The sequence below is a fragment of the Boleophthalmus pectinirostris genome, unplaced genomic scaffold (assembly GCF_026225935.1).
Source record: "Boleophthalmus pectinirostris isolate CB_2022bp ecotype Guang Dong unplaced genomic scaffold, ASM2622593v1 HiC_scaffold_2, whole genome shotgun sequence".
Lineage (NCBI taxonomy): Eukaryota > Metazoa > Chordata > Actinopteri > Gobiiformes > Gobiidae > Boleophthalmus > Boleophthalmus pectinirostris.
Genome location: NW_026571152.1, coordinates 11,490,949 through 11,507,684, shown reverse-complemented (window position 1 = coordinate 11,507,684; position 16,736 = coordinate 11,490,949). Strand labels below are relative to the sequence as shown.

Here is a 16,736-nt window from a genome sequence, read left to right as displayed (position 1 = left end):
TGATAACACCTTTATTTTGTTAAAACCCATAAAGACCTTAAAGTGTAAAGGTGCAAGCAAAATAGATAAAACATGTAATACTACTACTATTACTATTACTACTACTAATAATAACTAAAGCAGTCATATAAATAATCATTTTCACAGATAGCTTTCAACCTATCACCTTTATTGTTTATTGATTGAAAATTGAACCTTAGTGACTTTGTTGTTTCGGCTGCAGAAGACGTTTTTTTCCTCCATCACTTTTCTGCTCAGCATCAGCTCTGCTCCACTGTCGCACAAACCCTCTGTCCCCGAATTTATACCAGAAGCTTCAACTATAACGTAGGCAGAACTGCTCAGGTTTCCTTCGCTCCTCTTTTTGGGACAACAGTCCTCACTGGAGCCCATTAAGCCCGGGATCAGGACCAGGATTGGGATTGGACTGGAGTCTCGCCTCTCAGGGAAGTGAGAGAAAAAAAATACATATTTAATATGGTTTTAATGAAAACTTAAAATAGGACACTACATGATTTCTCAAATATGCATAAATAACTCAAACATAATAATTAGATAAAACATTGTTAAACACCCATATAAACCCATTTTGCACAAGGGCTGCAAGCAACAGTTATTTTAGTAGTTGACTACTCAAATGGTTATTTATATTGTACAATGTACATTGAGATGCATTCATAAATTTTTGACCAAAAAAGTTGAAATATGGTGACTGAAAGCTTTTAGATAGAAAATGTGTAAAGTCAAGAGTCAGTCAAGGGTCACTCATGTTTGATCTGATTTGTTTTAAAATAGGCCTACGTCATTGTCTACAATTTACAACAAAACTTCAAAAGTGGACTCGGTGCCATTCATTACTGCTAATCCACCACTGCGTCCCTGTCCCTGTCAGATTTAGTCACATGGGGGCAGGAGCTCTATAGATTTCCCAGTGTCCTTGATGAGGCTCCAGATCTGCAATGCAACAGCAAAGTCTTGTAATGCTTAAAGGCCAATAGTACTTTTGTAGTGGACTCCATTGCAGTGGTATGAAGGAGGCACTTTTTAAAGTTAAAAATAACCTCAGTGTATTAATTTCATACTCAATGCTTGCTACAGTTAAAGTGCAGAATGTTCTTTTCAGTAACCTTGGATAAGGCTTGCTACTTTGATTTAACATAGAAACTCCGAGAAACTCCAAAAGTTTCCCAGGATCAGTTCAAGATAACATAGGTGCTCAGACTCTCAGAAACTCTCTGCTAGACACTTATAGACTTTCTGATATTATCTGTATGTCACCCCGCTTTAAATGCATGCTGTAACATTAAAATTACTGTAGAATGATCTCCGTGCCTCTGCACCTATTTTGTCTTTTTGCAAAGATGTGACATGTCATTGCTATGTTCTATTATATGATTAAAGTTGTAGTAGTAGTTGTGATATAAACCTTTAAAAAATAAGTTACCAAGGCAACGAGTATTTACAGAGATTAAATACTGAGGCAACAATAAAGAGCTAAGTTTTAACCCTGCGGTGTGTTTTATTTCTCAGAAAATAAGACAATCCATTTTTAAACACACATTAAGTGTGAAGTATTCTTGTAAAGCAGCCTTATATAGCCTATTGAAACTGAATATTTCTGAATAATTTTAACTGTGATTTAGCATTTTTATTAAATCAGGGATTTTAGAAAAATGCAAATTGTGCTTTTGACATTTTGTTGATTTGAACTTTTGATATATTCTCAAGATGATGTTATATTCCTCCACCTAATTTGTGGTGAAGAACAATGAAACACAAGAAGAGAAAGACAAAACATTTTTGGCCCCACTGAGTCTCACAGCAGCTCGTAGAGCGGTATATCAGCTATTTCCACTCAAAGATCTCAACTCTCTTATATTGTCACTGTCAAATATCACACAAGGGGGTCAGGCCTGGCTCAGGACCCTACTCAAGTACACAGCAGGTGACACTTTCTGCTGGGGAGACGTACAAGCCGCACTGATTAGAGCCGCCAACGAAACCACCGCCTCCAATATACAAACGGCCACTGAGCACAAGATGGCTATGTCACTCCATCCCAGTGTATCTTTAACAACAATCTGGTATCACTTGACCGAAGAACTCAGAACCTGCTTCCCAACCACTATTCCAGATGGACTGCTCTCTCTACAACTAAACTCTGGTGAAGATTACTATACTTACAAGCAAAGAGCCAAGGCAATGTTTCACGACGCCACTGGAAAACCTCTGCAAACAGGCACTGGAATTACAGTAATGTTCTTCTCTGCTCAGACTTGTGCAGGACTCACTGAGTGATGCAGGTGGCCTCTACTCATAGCCTGAAGAAGAATTTGATACTCACTGCAACTATCACGTCACCAAATGGTTGACAAACAAAGAAGATACGCAACAGCAGAAACAAAGCATGGAAGTGGCTTCCCTAAAACTATAAGAGCAAAAGTTGCAGGCTGAAGTCAAAGACAAGAAGAAATCAGACAAGCCCACTGAGTTCATGATGGTAAAAGAAGATCCAGACGAATTTTCAGTCACAACCAACCAGCTGGCTGCAGCTATAAAAATGGTTATGGAACCTCAGCAAACTCAACAAGCGCATGCCTTATGTCTCAGCATAAAGAGAAATCTAGCTAAAGTATGGTGCATTAACAAACTTGATTGAGTTACAACTCTTCCTTTTGTTCTCTTGGACATTAGGAGCAGTGTTAGCAGAACCATCAGTTTTACACCCCACATGCTTTTGCAAAATAAAATTTCAGGTGGAATAATTTAGGATGATTGCAAAAATGTTAGACTGACCTATAATGCTGTGACATCAACTGAAACCTAGCAATTGTGACTATTTTATCTATTATTTAAAAATGTACCTACTATAGTAACTATAATTATTAGTTATAATTAAGTAGTCTGGTTATATTTAGCAATTTCACTTCACTCAAATGTAATGAGACTGTTAAACCAACTTCACAATACCATCACTATTTCACTACTGATCACTATTTAAATCTAAAATAAAGTTATTAATAAGTGCTCTTTGTCTAATCCAATTTGCTGTGCAATTGTGTATATGATTACTTTAAAGTGTTACTTTTGTGTTTATAAACCCATAAAAACTATAAAAGCTAAAAAATCCTGTGCAGATGTTGCGTCTGGCACATATATTTTTGCATAATTATTATCCACATTTCATTATACTGTGTTTTAATTGTGGCAACGTTTAGTTGATTGGTTTCGAAGGCAGTGACTGGTGCCTTTTAGTGTGATCACATTTTCACTTGCTACTATTAAAGTGCAAAATCTTTTGTTCAGTAACCTTGGATAGTGCTTCCTACTTTGATTTATCATAGAAACTCCGCGAAACTCCAGAAGATTTCCAGGATCAGTTAAGATAACATTTATAAATCAACAACACTAAAGCTTTGGTTAGACTCTCAGACCTTCAAACTCTCAGAAACTCTCTGCTAGACACTTATAGACTCTGATATTTTTTGCCTCTGTTTCACCCTGCTTTGAATTAATTCTGTAACATTAAAGGTGCTGTAGAATGAGCTCCATGTCTCTCTCTCTTTTTTTTTAATTTATTTTTTTGCAACGATACAACAGAAATCAACATTTTTATATTTTTAAATGCAATGGTAAAGAAGTACAAGTTGTAAGTCCTGTACAACATGTAAAAAAGTACACAAATAAAACAAGTAGTTCACCGAGAAGGACACTTCTGCCTTTTGAATAATAATTATTAAAACGCTATAAACTGAGGCCATAAACATTTTTAAATAATTGGGTAGTCTTTACTGTAATTAATTTGAATTTTAGATTGTTTATTTCATGATTTTATGATTTTAATAAAAGTGATATTAAACTTTTTTCCATCACCAACACATTTTACTTGCGTTTCTAGTTGTGTGCTTTTATTGTGAAAGTCCTCCTCTCCTCTCTCTTCCGTCACTCCCTCCGCCTTGACGCGCTCCTCTGTCTATCCTCAGTCCGCTTCGGGTGCACTCTGAGCGACGTTTCTCCAGTCCTCTGCCCGCTCCTCTCTCATCACCACAGCCGGACTCCAGGGCGTGTCTCCCGGACTTTATCATCCACGTTCAACGTTTTTTGCCCCGGTTGTGTCCCGGTTTGGCGCAGTTTGGATCGCTTTTTGGGAACCGCATCACTCACCGAGGAGCGAGGACCAGGGAAGCCTGAGGAGTTCACTGCGTCCGGGCAACTCCAGACAGGTCCCAGGTAAGAGGACCGGAGACAACAACTGCGATAAAAATATATTTGTTATGTCGACAGTTAAAGGGCCAATATTACGCTATTTTCTGATCTATGTTATAATATTTTCTCATTCACACATAACACAGAAGCCCTGCATATTTATTTGGAGTTCTTATCTCAAACAGAAAACAACATACAGGAAGTGCTCCACTGTGTTTTTAAACTCCATGTACCTTTACTAGAATAATATGAATGATTTCAGACCTGGAATTCGCAATCTCTACTGAACAAAAGATAAAGAGTAGCAGTAGTAATTTGAAAACTACCACTACATGCCATCACAAGGTAGAACAGCGCATTTTGAGCTTTGGATGGATCTAGACAAACTAATGTTAGGGTTTCTTAAACACATGTGAATAAAAAATGAACGAAAATACAACTCCGGATATGTTTTTGATGACGTAACATTATAACATAACCCTATTTTGCGTAGTATAGGACTTTTAAGCATTAATCACAACTTTTTTGAAATCATGTTGGTGGGTTATTAGATTATTGACCAACCAGGAACATAAGCTTCAGAAATATGTTTTATGCATTTCATAATAAATACACTAAAGAAAGCTACACAGCCAATAATATTTAATTTAGAGAAGTTTAATAAGCTTAAAATCATAATGATTCAACTGGTTATTTTCAGTTTCAGTTCAATTCCTTGACAAACATGCATTCTTACAGTGAGTGGGTTTACCTCTCCACAGATCTGACATGTAACTTGCTTGATGGTCACACTTGTTTCTCTCCGGGGACAGTGATAAGTTTAATAACATACTTTGCAATGCTCAACTGAATAATGCTTTATCTTTATGGAACAACATTTGGCATGTGTTTGTGTCTGAGTCTGTTTACAGAATCTGAGTCTGATCAAAATGCATTTAAATGATCAACTAGTCACATTTTTTCCCATGAATTTTTTTAACCCAAAAAATTATTTCAATTTGAAGTTTAGTCCTACATGGTGTTGAAACGATTAGGGGTGTGCAAATCAAAACATCGATATATCATAATGTTTAATGTGATAATACAGTATCGATATAGAGGGCTGCTCTATCGATATATCGGCAGGAGTAATTTTTGGCATGTTTTACTAAATTATTTTGTTACAGCACAACAGCTTTGTTACTTGTTTAGAGGAATACTTATGCAACACATTTGGCATTTTTACAGTTTTGGTGATTAAAATCTGTGTTTTTCATATGAACTTTGCACATGAAGTTGTTTAACGAAGACTTTTAGTATCACAGTCATGATTTAGACATTATTTTTTATGGAATTGTATCGAATCGCTTTGAAATATCGAATTGAAAGTACACTGTATCGAAATATCAAATTGAAAGTACACTGTATTGAGATATGTATTGTATCGTGGCCTATGTATCGAGGTGTGCATCGTATCGATAACTTCTTAATGATACAGGGCCCTAGTCACGATACAAACATTTCAAATGCTATTTCTATACCAAAGAGTAGACTCGATACTCTCAGAATGAATGATTCTTTTAGTCAGACAGGAGTGTTTATTTACCTGCTTTACAAATGCTCCTGTCTGACTAAAAGAAACATTAACTCTTAAGTTTATAACTGTAGATGGAATTAACCTTTACCAATGAGACTTGATTCTCAATACTGATTGTGATACCGCAGTGATAAAAAAAAAAAATCACTCTTTATTTAGACAACAGAATGTGTTTTGTGTTTTAATAAGGATGTAACAATAACCGAAATATCGTCAAGGTTCTCACAGTAATATCGTGGACCATCACAATATATCGATAATATATATCGACCATCACAATATATTAACTTAAGAGTTATGGTGCAGCAATAGCTAAAAAAGACAGAGGGAACTACATAGACCATGATCCTTTGCTCCATTTGTGGCCATACCAGCTTGTCAAAGCCTGATCCCGTCAGATCTCAGAAGCTAAGCAGGCTGGGCCTGGGTAGTACTTGGATGGGAGACCGTTAGGAATTCCAGGTGCCACAGTGGGGCGCCAGTGGCAAAAAAAACCCTGTTGTTGTGTCCTTACGCAAGGAACTTCACCCACATTGCCTAGTATGAAAGTAGTGCGTGAGTGATGGTGGTGGTCGGAGGGGCCAATGGTGCAGATTGGCAGCCTTGCTTCTGTCAGTCTGCCCCAGGGCAGCTGTGGCTACAATAGTAGCTTACCACCACCGAGTGTGGAGTGACTGAATAATGAACTGTAAAGCGCTTTGGGTATCTTGAAACGTGCTATATAAATGCAATCAATCAATCATTTCAGTGTCGACTACAAGAAGAAATAACAGTTCTAAGCACTTTTAAGACTTATTTCTTTGGATTAAGTCTTGTCAAGGCATTTTAAGAGGAAAAAGTAGCAACAGTATCAACAGTTTTGTTAGCCTCCACAAAATATCACAATAAATTGTTCAAATATCATACAAATATCATCCCTAATTGTGAGCCTCCACACCATATCGTGAGCTTTCCCTCGATATCGCAATAAATATTGTACCGTGAGGTTCATACCGTGACGATACCATATCGTGAGACTTGGATATTGTTAAACCCCTAATTTTAACATTAAATGGTAGTACTTTCTTTTATATTTCCATGTGGTTTTATATGTGTGTAATCCCTCAGTGGTCCAGGTTGGTTTCATAGTGATCCATGGGTGTACACTAGTAGTCTTTGTGGTCAAATACTTGTTCTGATCCAACTCAAGATTATTCTAAAGGTTCGTTTCTGTCATGTGACTTTTTTTTTAGTATCGATACCTGCTCAAATCTAGTTTCAATCTAGTTATTTATTAGTATTTGATTTTCTGTTTACAACCCTAGCCCTACATCCTCCTTGGAGCTAACCGTGGGTAGGTTGAGTTACCTGCTCAGGTGTCACTGGTCGACCCACAGAGCCGCGCTTGTGTTCAGTCTAAGTGAACTCATCAAACTTTTATTCAAAACCGACCAAGTGGAATATCAGAGATAGCATCCTCCAACAGCTAGCTTACACTTTTAGATAGAGCTGCTGCACATTTAATCGCAATCCAATCGAAAATTCAGTTTGAATGGCTGCAATTAACAAATCGCAAAGGCTGCATTTCTTGAAGTACCATCATTTCCTCCACCGAAAATCTCCTGTCTTATTAAAAAGTGCTAATCCTGTACTTGAGATCTGTACAAACAAGTTCTGAAATGGGATTCTTGTATTAGTTTGTCAGTTCATATTTAAGTGTTTTTCTCAATTCTTCTGGATGAGTTTAAAGGTCTCATATCACACTATTTTCTGATCTATGTCATAATGTTGTTTCCTCATCAAAACCAAACCTAGAGTAGTGTTTTTCATGTGTTGTTAATTCTTACTCAAATCCTGGAGATTTAGTTCTTCTCTCAAACTGAAAACACTCTGTTCCACATTGTGATGTCATGTGGTATCACAGGATGTGCTCAACGGGGTTGGGCGGTATCCAAATTTTGGTACTGTTAAACCTTCTCAGGATTTTACCGGGGTTTACGGTATTACCAAAATGTTTTAATATGATGCACTGCTATACGGTTTATGCATGTGACCTGCAGATTTATAATCTCTGAAAAGTTTTACATGAACCATTTCCAATGCGATCCACGCACTGAACAGACTCACCGTCAGCAGCAAATCCTCTATCACAGAAAGAACACTCATATTCTACTGAGTTGTGTCCTTTAGTTCAATAGAAGCTGAACCACATCAACGCTCAAGGAAAGAGCTGTTTTTATCAGCGCTTTATAGTTTATGCAAATGAGCCATGTGGTTTTAAGTTTTGTTTCTGTAAAATGTAAACAAATGTATGCCTGAAGCCAAAGTGCTGCCAAATTGCAGAAGTACTGTTTTTTTTTTTTTTTGCGTTTGCGGCCTGCTTGCCAATCTTGTCTTGGTCTCCCTTATGAGCATCATGTGACAACGGAACGAAACTAATCGAACGTCATCTCCCCACACAGTTAAAAGAAACATTATAGATACTATTAGTATATACCGTGACATGTGTATCGTGAAAATATTGTACAGAGAGATTTGGATATTGTTACATCCCTAATCGTGAGCCTTCACACCATATCGTGAGCTTTCTCACAATATCGCAATATATATTGTACTGTGAGGTTCATACCGTGACGATATCATATCGTGAGTCTTGGATATCATTACACCCCTACGTAATACCGAATTACAACCCAACCCTACTCCATAGTGTTTTTTAACTCCATGCACCTTCAGTAGAATCATCTGGATGATTTCAGCGCTGGAATTGCCAATCTCTACTGAACTAAAGATAAAGCTCTTAAATTTGAAACACTACAAAACATTACAGGTGGAACAGAGCATTTTGAGATGTAGACAAACTAATAATAAAGGATCACTCAAACATGTATGAATGAAACAAAACACAACTTCATGTGTGCTTTTGAAGAGGTAACATCATTATAACATGACTTAAAGCTCATAAGAGTCAATTTTGCGTAATGTAGGACCTTTAAAATGTGAACTTTGAACATAGATCACAAATGTTATCTCAATGTTTGTCCCAAATGTTCAGCCCTAATTCAGAAGAGGAACACCCACGTCAGTCAGATCATTTACTACGAGCAAGGAGCACTGCGTAACTTTTCTGGTGGAAGTCTGTCAGTCTGTCATCGCTGGTTGTCTCAGTGGAGAGTGTGATAGAAATTTAGATTGTGGAAAGATTTCTTTCAATCTGTCTATGTGTAAATGAATGTGATTTCTACCTGAAACCCAGACCAGTCTTAAACATGTGTAAAGGCTCATCAGACACAACTCTCTCCTCCTTCAGGAAGCCTTTTGTTGTCCTCAACTGTATGTTAATTTAGCCCCAGCCTCTGAAAACAAAGTTACTCTGATTTGATATGTATGTAACTTGTATTTCTGTATAAATACTCAGAGCTCAAATGCTCTGGGGCAGATACTGGGGAGAGATTTGGAAGATGGGGCAAGGTGTGGTAGGAACATACTGCTGGTGGAGAGAGGCTGTTGGACTTTGGCCAGAACAGGCCTAGGCCTGTCCATATCTGCTGTAACAAGAATAAGTTTTGGTCTATATTCCAAAAACTCATCGGGCTTCGCAAATGGATTCATTATTTATATTCAAGAGATACATAATTTTTGCCACAACAATTTGGTGTCAAAAGTGCGATCCACAAGTGATCATCCAGAACACAGCGCAAATGGAATTTTGTCTGCTTTGGTTTTCTTTCCTGATTCATGGAGCAAAGAAAGACATGGATGGACATTGGTTTCTGTCCTGGATCATCACTGCTGGATTCGAACAAGATTTGCTTGGTGAGCTTTTGCAACATAGACTTCATTTCATTTAAGATAATTTAAAGGAAACCTTCATCTGCAAACACTTGGAAATGTTCAAAGGACAGTGTGCCTCCTATTGGTAAATGGCCTTTTCAAAACATGCCAAACTCTAGCTCTGTTCCTATCCTATTTTTAAAATCATCTCACTAATGCTAAAATTCCTATATTTCAGTTCCTTGATTGATCTTTTTTAGTATTTTTGGCTCCAAAATCCCATGTGTGTTCCACCATGTTGCTCAACACCCAACCTGCAACAAAGACCATCCCCCGCTCTTAATTTCCTCACCTTTGGGACATTCTAGACTGCTCATTTTTTAAGCCACAGAAACTAAACTACTGGAAGTTACGAGTGCTAAAACAAAATGGGGAGCAAAACTTCAAGGGAGTATGCGCTACTAGAAGGTCCCATTGTTGATTTGTTTTAGAAGAAAACATGGAGATAAGAAGTCTTCAGGATTTGGTGCATTCACTTTAAAGAATGTTCTTAGATTGGAAAACAAGTTATGTGAGATTGAAGTTGAAATGAGAGAAAAAGTAAAATTGCTCATTATCAATCAAAATGTATGTTGTAAATTGTGCATTGTCCGAAAATCTGTATTTAACATTTGAGCCTGTCATCAACAGTGTCAGCAAGAATAGGATGCAGTTAACGGATTCACTCGTTCTTAGAGTTACTTGTCTCTTTATATTTACATTTTTTTTCATTTTTAATATTTTGTTTTGTGTTTTTGCCTATTGATTTTTAATGACGTGCATGTCCTAAATGTCCAGCTGGAAATTCAGTTATATTTTGGTGAGCTCTTTAAATACGAAATGAAGGCCTTATCAAAGCCATTTGTGATCACAACAAACTTGACTTGACTGACTTGACCATCCTTGACCACTATGCGCCTGCAAATTTCTTTGAATAGTTTTTGTTACTGGAGATATGGATGCTGCATAATTTTCTCTTCTTTTCTTAAAATATCCTATGACTAACAACACTAGCAAGTAACCACTAAAAGTTTTAACAAAATGTTTCTTTCAGAATTGCAATTTAACCAACATAATTTCTTACAGCAGAAGACAACTAAGCCAATACAGATGCCTGCTTAGAACAAAATTGACACATAAATGTGTCAAAGGGGGAATATTAGAAAATTAGTTTTAGATCACTTACTGACTGTTTTCCATTTTTCAACTACAAGACCTGTAACCTGACAATGCCCTTCAAGACAAAGACAACCACAGTGAATGGTCTGAAGCCAGGAAATAATGTTCCACCTGGCACAAACAAAAAGTACCTTCTCCTGGGCAGAACCAGACCTGCATCTTTTAACCATCCTTCTGCTTTACAACTGTCACTGGAGAAAAACTTCACAAATGTTCAGCCATTCACAACTTTTCAAAAGTCGACCTGTTCCTCTCGTGCCCAACCACAGCCCTGAAGATGGACACATGGGCCAAAGGACGACTCCAGAGAGTCCAAGCTGCGTGGGGAGACTAAAGCCATGTACGGTCAAATGGAGGACAAAGGGACAGAGGACAGGCGATATTCAACTTGTGACTGCAAATCATATTGGAAATGGACAAACTGAACAAAACAATCCTCCTTAAAAGTGAACTGTTGAATTTGCCTTCATCTTTCAAATTCAACAAATTAATGGAACTCACTTCAACTCCATGGCTGTCCCCTTCTTCAGGAAGCCTTTTGTTAGCCTCAACTGTATGTTAATTTATCACCAGCCTCTGAAACCAAAGTCTCTCATTGATATGTATGTAACTTGTATTTCTGTATAAATACTCAGAGCTCATATGCTCTGGGGGAGATACGAGGCAGATACTGGGGCAGATACTGGGAAGATACTTAGATGGGGCAAGATGTGGTATGGACATACTGCTGGTGGAGAGAGGCTGTTGGGGTCTGGCCATGGCAGGCCTAGGCCTTGTCCATATCTGCTGTAGCAAGAATAAACTTTGGTTCTTATCTCTCTTAATCACTAGGCCTCGAGGAACAAATTTCATTCTGTTACGTGTTTCTCATGTGTTTGAATGAAAAATAAAGCACAGTGAACCTTGAATAAAGAACCTTGAGCAGTAGTAGCAGTAGACGTAGCAGCTGCAGTAACAGTAATGTTGTACAGTGGAGTTGCTTTCTACTTCCCTACTCTAAACTATTGTGTATTTTTACTAATGAAATTGACATTAAGGCTGTGCAATTAATTGGATTGCGATTTTGATTTGTATGTCAAGCGATCTCCAAAATCATATAATCCAAGTTGAAATGCCTTAAAGCTAAATATAGAGATTGTAGAACAGCTGGATATATCGTTTATTTTGGATACATTTATGTTTTTCTATGCCTTATTTCAAGTTCAAAGTATATTTTATTCATTTTATGTTTTATACATCGCAAAAGCCTATAATTATTTTCAAAGTTTTGTGTAATGAGAGTAATGCTGAATGAATGTATCAATGCTGAATGAATGTATCGTGTAACTAAAAAATAATCGTTTGTATAATCCTGATTTCAATATTGACCAAAACAATCGTGATAATGATTTTTTCGTAATCGGTCAGCCCTAATTGACATTGTATATTATTTGTATTGAAATGTTTTTTTTTCTACCATATGTTTTGCACACGGGTGATCTGACCAAAATAACAAGCTATTAAATGCATGTGGATTTATATATGAAATTAGGTCAATACGATAAGTCAATCCATCCATAAAGAGAAAGGAAAAGATCTTTTTGTACGTTTTTGTATTTTGTTATGTTTTGTGAATTTAAAAGAGATCTATTCTGTAAAATCAACTTTTCAGAGATTGGATGTTTTAGTTGTTTCCCCTCACCATGTGCTCACCTGAAATTGTATTTGGAAAGATTCGTGCATGTTTGTGTAATCTTTTAATCACTTACTCTATTTTCAAGACTCCATATTGCAGATCATCTCCTGTTTTCGCCACCACGATACACACCCACTTCTCTGTACTTACTTTTTCCAATTTTATTTTCTTAATTGGTAATACATGTAGGATTTAGTCGTGATGATGTTTACAGCGATGTTAGCTCCCATTGGGCACTGCAATTTTCTTTTATGATGCTGTTTTAGATGGATATGTGCAGCTTAATATAACATACTCACATAACATAATGAGCAACGGGTGTCATAGATTATAACGATATAGCAGACACAAGCACACTACATCTTCTTTTAATAAGAGTGTCAAATCTGAAGGAAACTGAAATGGCTTTGTGGGGGTTTTCAGTGAAGATGGTTAACCCAGGCTTATTATACACCATATAGCCAAAATACATTTCCCAAACAACATACTAATGCCATACTGTGGGACATTCTAGGTAGGGCTGGGCAATCCAAATCCAAATCAAATCCAGAATCAAATCAAAATCAAATTGTGATTCGTGTGACGATCTGCTATTTTGGTCATAATGCCATATCGTGATTCACTGTTTTTCTGTTTAATACAGCTCTCTGCTCAAAAATGCACTTCCCAGCACCCTCTCTTCCTATTGGGCAGCCTTCATCATGTGCCGAATGAGTGACAGGTGGATTTAACCAATCACAGTGAAGAATACACTCAGAAACAGTGATAGCTTTATTATTTAGATACTTATAGTAATTTATAGTTATATACACTATCGGTCAAAAGTTGTACAAGTTTATTGTTGACCAAAACGTACTCTAAACTTTTGATTCAAAAGAGAGTGTCCACCTTTGGCAGATATAACAGCTGAACACGCTCTTGGCTCGTTTGTTTTACAATAGAAATTAAATATTCTTCAGAAAGTTCTTCCCAAGTCTGTTGCAGAAGTTCCATAAATGTGGGGCACTAGTAGGTTGCTTCACTCTTCTGTCCAGTTCATCCCAAACTAGCTTCATGGGTTTTAAGTCTGGAGACTGCTGGACACTCCATGTTTTCAAGTTTACCATCTTTTTTTTTTCCTGAGGTAGTTTTGGCAGAGCTTGGACTTTGTGTTTTGTTCTTTTATCTTTTTTTAAACCTCTGGCTGTTCAGTTCTTAGCTTTGTACCATTTCAAGTTCTTCATTGGACTTGCACGACTTGAACTGCAATAAATAACTGGAAAAATTAGGGTGTTCTAAAACTTTTGACCGGTAGTGTATATTATACTTATAGTTATTTATATCTTTTACTCTTTGTTATTATAATATTGTGATGTGTGAGCTACTGTGTCCAAGTAATTTCCCTTGTGTGTCAATAAATTTTGTCTAAGTCTTAGTTTCCCTTAAAGATGAAGATTCTAAGGTTCTAGTATATGGCCCACTCCTAAATCCAGGCAAAGCAATAACATCTCCATGGTAACAGGCCTTAGTCCATAGTGCAGCTTTCTGGTATTGTGATCTGTCCACATATACGGTGTAAAGTGTAGTATGAAAGGAGCAGAGGAGATGAGATGTGGTCAGACAGAAGCAGATGTTATTTTCTGGTTCATTGTTTAAACGTCTTTATTCTCATCTGTCTGTGAGCAGAAAAAACTCACTACTATGTTTTATGGAGCTGTAGCCATTGTGTATGTGTATGTGAATGACTATGTCTAAACAAGGACTAAACAAGGACTAAACCATGGCTAAACCTGGACAAAACTATAAGTCTAAACCAGGACTAAACCGTGGCTAAACTTTCACTAAACTATAGGTCTAAAGCAGGACTAAACCAGGACTAAACCATGGCTGTACCTGGACTAAACTACACGTCTAAACCAGGACTAATCAAGACTAAACCATGGCTAAACCTGGACTAAACTATAGGTCTAAACCAGGACTAAACGAGGACTAAACCATGGCTAAACTTGGACAAACTGTAAGTCTAAACCAGGACAAAATGAGGACTAAACCATGGCTAAACCTGGACTAAACTACAGGTCTAAACTAAGACTAAACCAAGACAAAACCAGGACTTAATCTTGGCTAAACCTGGACTAAACTATAGATCTAAACCAGGACTAAACTAGGACTAAACCATGGCTAAACCTGGACTCAACCAGGACTAAACCATGACTAAATTTTGACTAAGCTATCTCTAAACCATGTCTAAACTAGGATTAAACCAGAAGATCATTCTAAATCTAGTCAGTAAAGGTTCATTTGTGTCCTGTGAATGTGACTTTTAGTATCAACACCTGCTTAAATGAGGATCAAGTTTCAGTCCTTGTTTTAGTATTGATTACTATCTGAGTTTTGATACTTTTGCATGTATACACACACACAAAATCAGATCTAATTATCGGTTATCTGATTACTGTCTCTTGTTATCTGTTTTTCCCCGTGCGTGTAAAAGAACCCAGCGTTGTAGTAGCAGTTGATCACAGTGCATTGTTTCCTGGACTATATTTATCCTCCCTCCACACATATCTGAACCTCTCCCTCACTGCTATTCTGAGTTTAGGATTAACAACCAAAAATAAACTGGATCGCATCATAATCTGGATTTAAATTTGACGACAAAGAATTATCTCTGGCAAAAACAGATAAAATGTGATTAGCAATTTGTAGCACTGCAGAAACAGATTACAGTTCCTCAATTATGTTTATGTACATTAAAGTAGTAGTAAAGTAGTAGGAAATACACTAAAGGAACCGTACTCTGACAAAAATGTCTCTTGCCCCAGTACAGATATGATGTATAAGCAAGTCTTCAGGTCAAAATAAGTCCACTGTGTACTGTCTGCATGTAATTATAAAGTGATTATTGTCTGATATTATTTACATTTGCATGCTAGTTGCTTTTAGATTTAATGTCATGTCAGAAAGCGCTTATAAACTCATCATAGTGAATAATTAGGATGCTCTGAATGCATGAGGAATAACTCTGGACCACTGCAAATGATTTCAAATGAACTAGTTCAGTTTTTCTTGTTTTTAAGACATAAAAATCATCTTTTAAAACGCACGAGGAAGAGCTGTCTGGTGCTCGGAGCTCTGTACTGTCGCCAAGTCTCATGAACACAACAACTAAAAGATGCAGAGGGTCCCTGGAGTCTGGTTCCAATCACAGAGCGAGAGGGGGAGAGAAGTGAGGGTGGAAGAAGAAGGAGGAATGGAGAGAGAGAGAGAGTGTGAGAAAGAGGAGAGGCACAAGGAGGAGAGAATGAACAAGGGAGGGATAAGGAGAGGAGAGGAGCAGGGGAGACAGAAAGAAAGAACAGGAGAGAGTGAGAGAAAGAGGAGAGACTTCTGTGTTTATCTATGCTCCAGACCACAGAGACTAGGCCAGGACTAAACCAGGACTGAACCAGGACTGAACAAGGACTGAACCAAGGAGTAATTCAGGACTAAACCAAGAGTAAAGCAGAACTAAACCAGGACTGAACCAGGATAGAACCAGGTCTAGACCAGAACTAGACCAGGTCAAAAACAAGACTGAACAAGGTTCAAACCAAGGACTAAAGCAGCACTAAACCAGGACTAGGGGTAACCAGAACTAAACCAGGACTAAAAACCAGGACAGAACCAAGTCTAGACCAGAACTAGACCAGAACTAGACCAGGACTGAACCAGGACTGAACCAGGACTGAACCAGGACTGAACCATGACTAAACAGGGACTAAACTAAAACTGTACCAGGACTGAACTAGGACTGAACAGGGACTGAACTAGAATTGTACCAGGACTGAACTAGGTCTAAAACAGGTCAAGACCATAACTGAACAAGGTCTGAACCAAGGACTAAACCAGGACTAGAAGTAACCAGAACTAAATCAGAACTAAACCAGGACAGAACCAGGTCTAGACCAGAACTAGACCAGGACTAAACCAGGACTGAACCAGGATTAAGACAGGGGTAACCTTGTATTAGTCCTGGTTCAGTCCTGGTTTAGTCCTGGAAGTGTTGTAATTTGCCACACTTTTAATCACAAATGTACTTTCACTCATTAGAGCTTCTAGTACTACAGTACTACAGTGTTACAAAGGGGGAGTCAGGGTGTGAGCGAGTGGAAGAGAGAGATGCTCAAGGAGTGAAAGAGAACAAGCTGGAGGGAGGAGAGGAAAAAAGAGATAGAGAGAAGGTAATAGAGAGAGAGAGAGAGAGAGAGAGAGAGAGAGAGAGAGAGCAGGAGAGCGTGTACAAACCTCCATTTAAATACAAATGAAATCAAAATAGAAAAGGCTTCA

General features: G+C 37.6%; 1 protein-coding gene and 1 pseudogene across 1 annotated transcript in view; both read left to right on the top strand.

Moving 5' to 3' along the window:
- LOC110168307 (carbohydrate sulfotransferase 8-like) overlaps nt 1-16,736 on the top strand; it is a 68,785-nt gene that overhangs the window by 10,702 nt on the left and 41,347 nt on the right. Inside the window, exon 3 of the mRNA XM_020933742.1 lies at nt 4,020-4,230. Within this exon, the coding sequence (XP_020789401.1) occupies nt 4,020-4,230 (211 nt within the window). The remainder of the gene's footprint in view (nt 1-4,019; nt 4,231-16,736) is intronic.
- Nucleotides 6,140-6,256, top strand: LOC129409647 (5S ribosomal RNA; annotated as a pseudogene).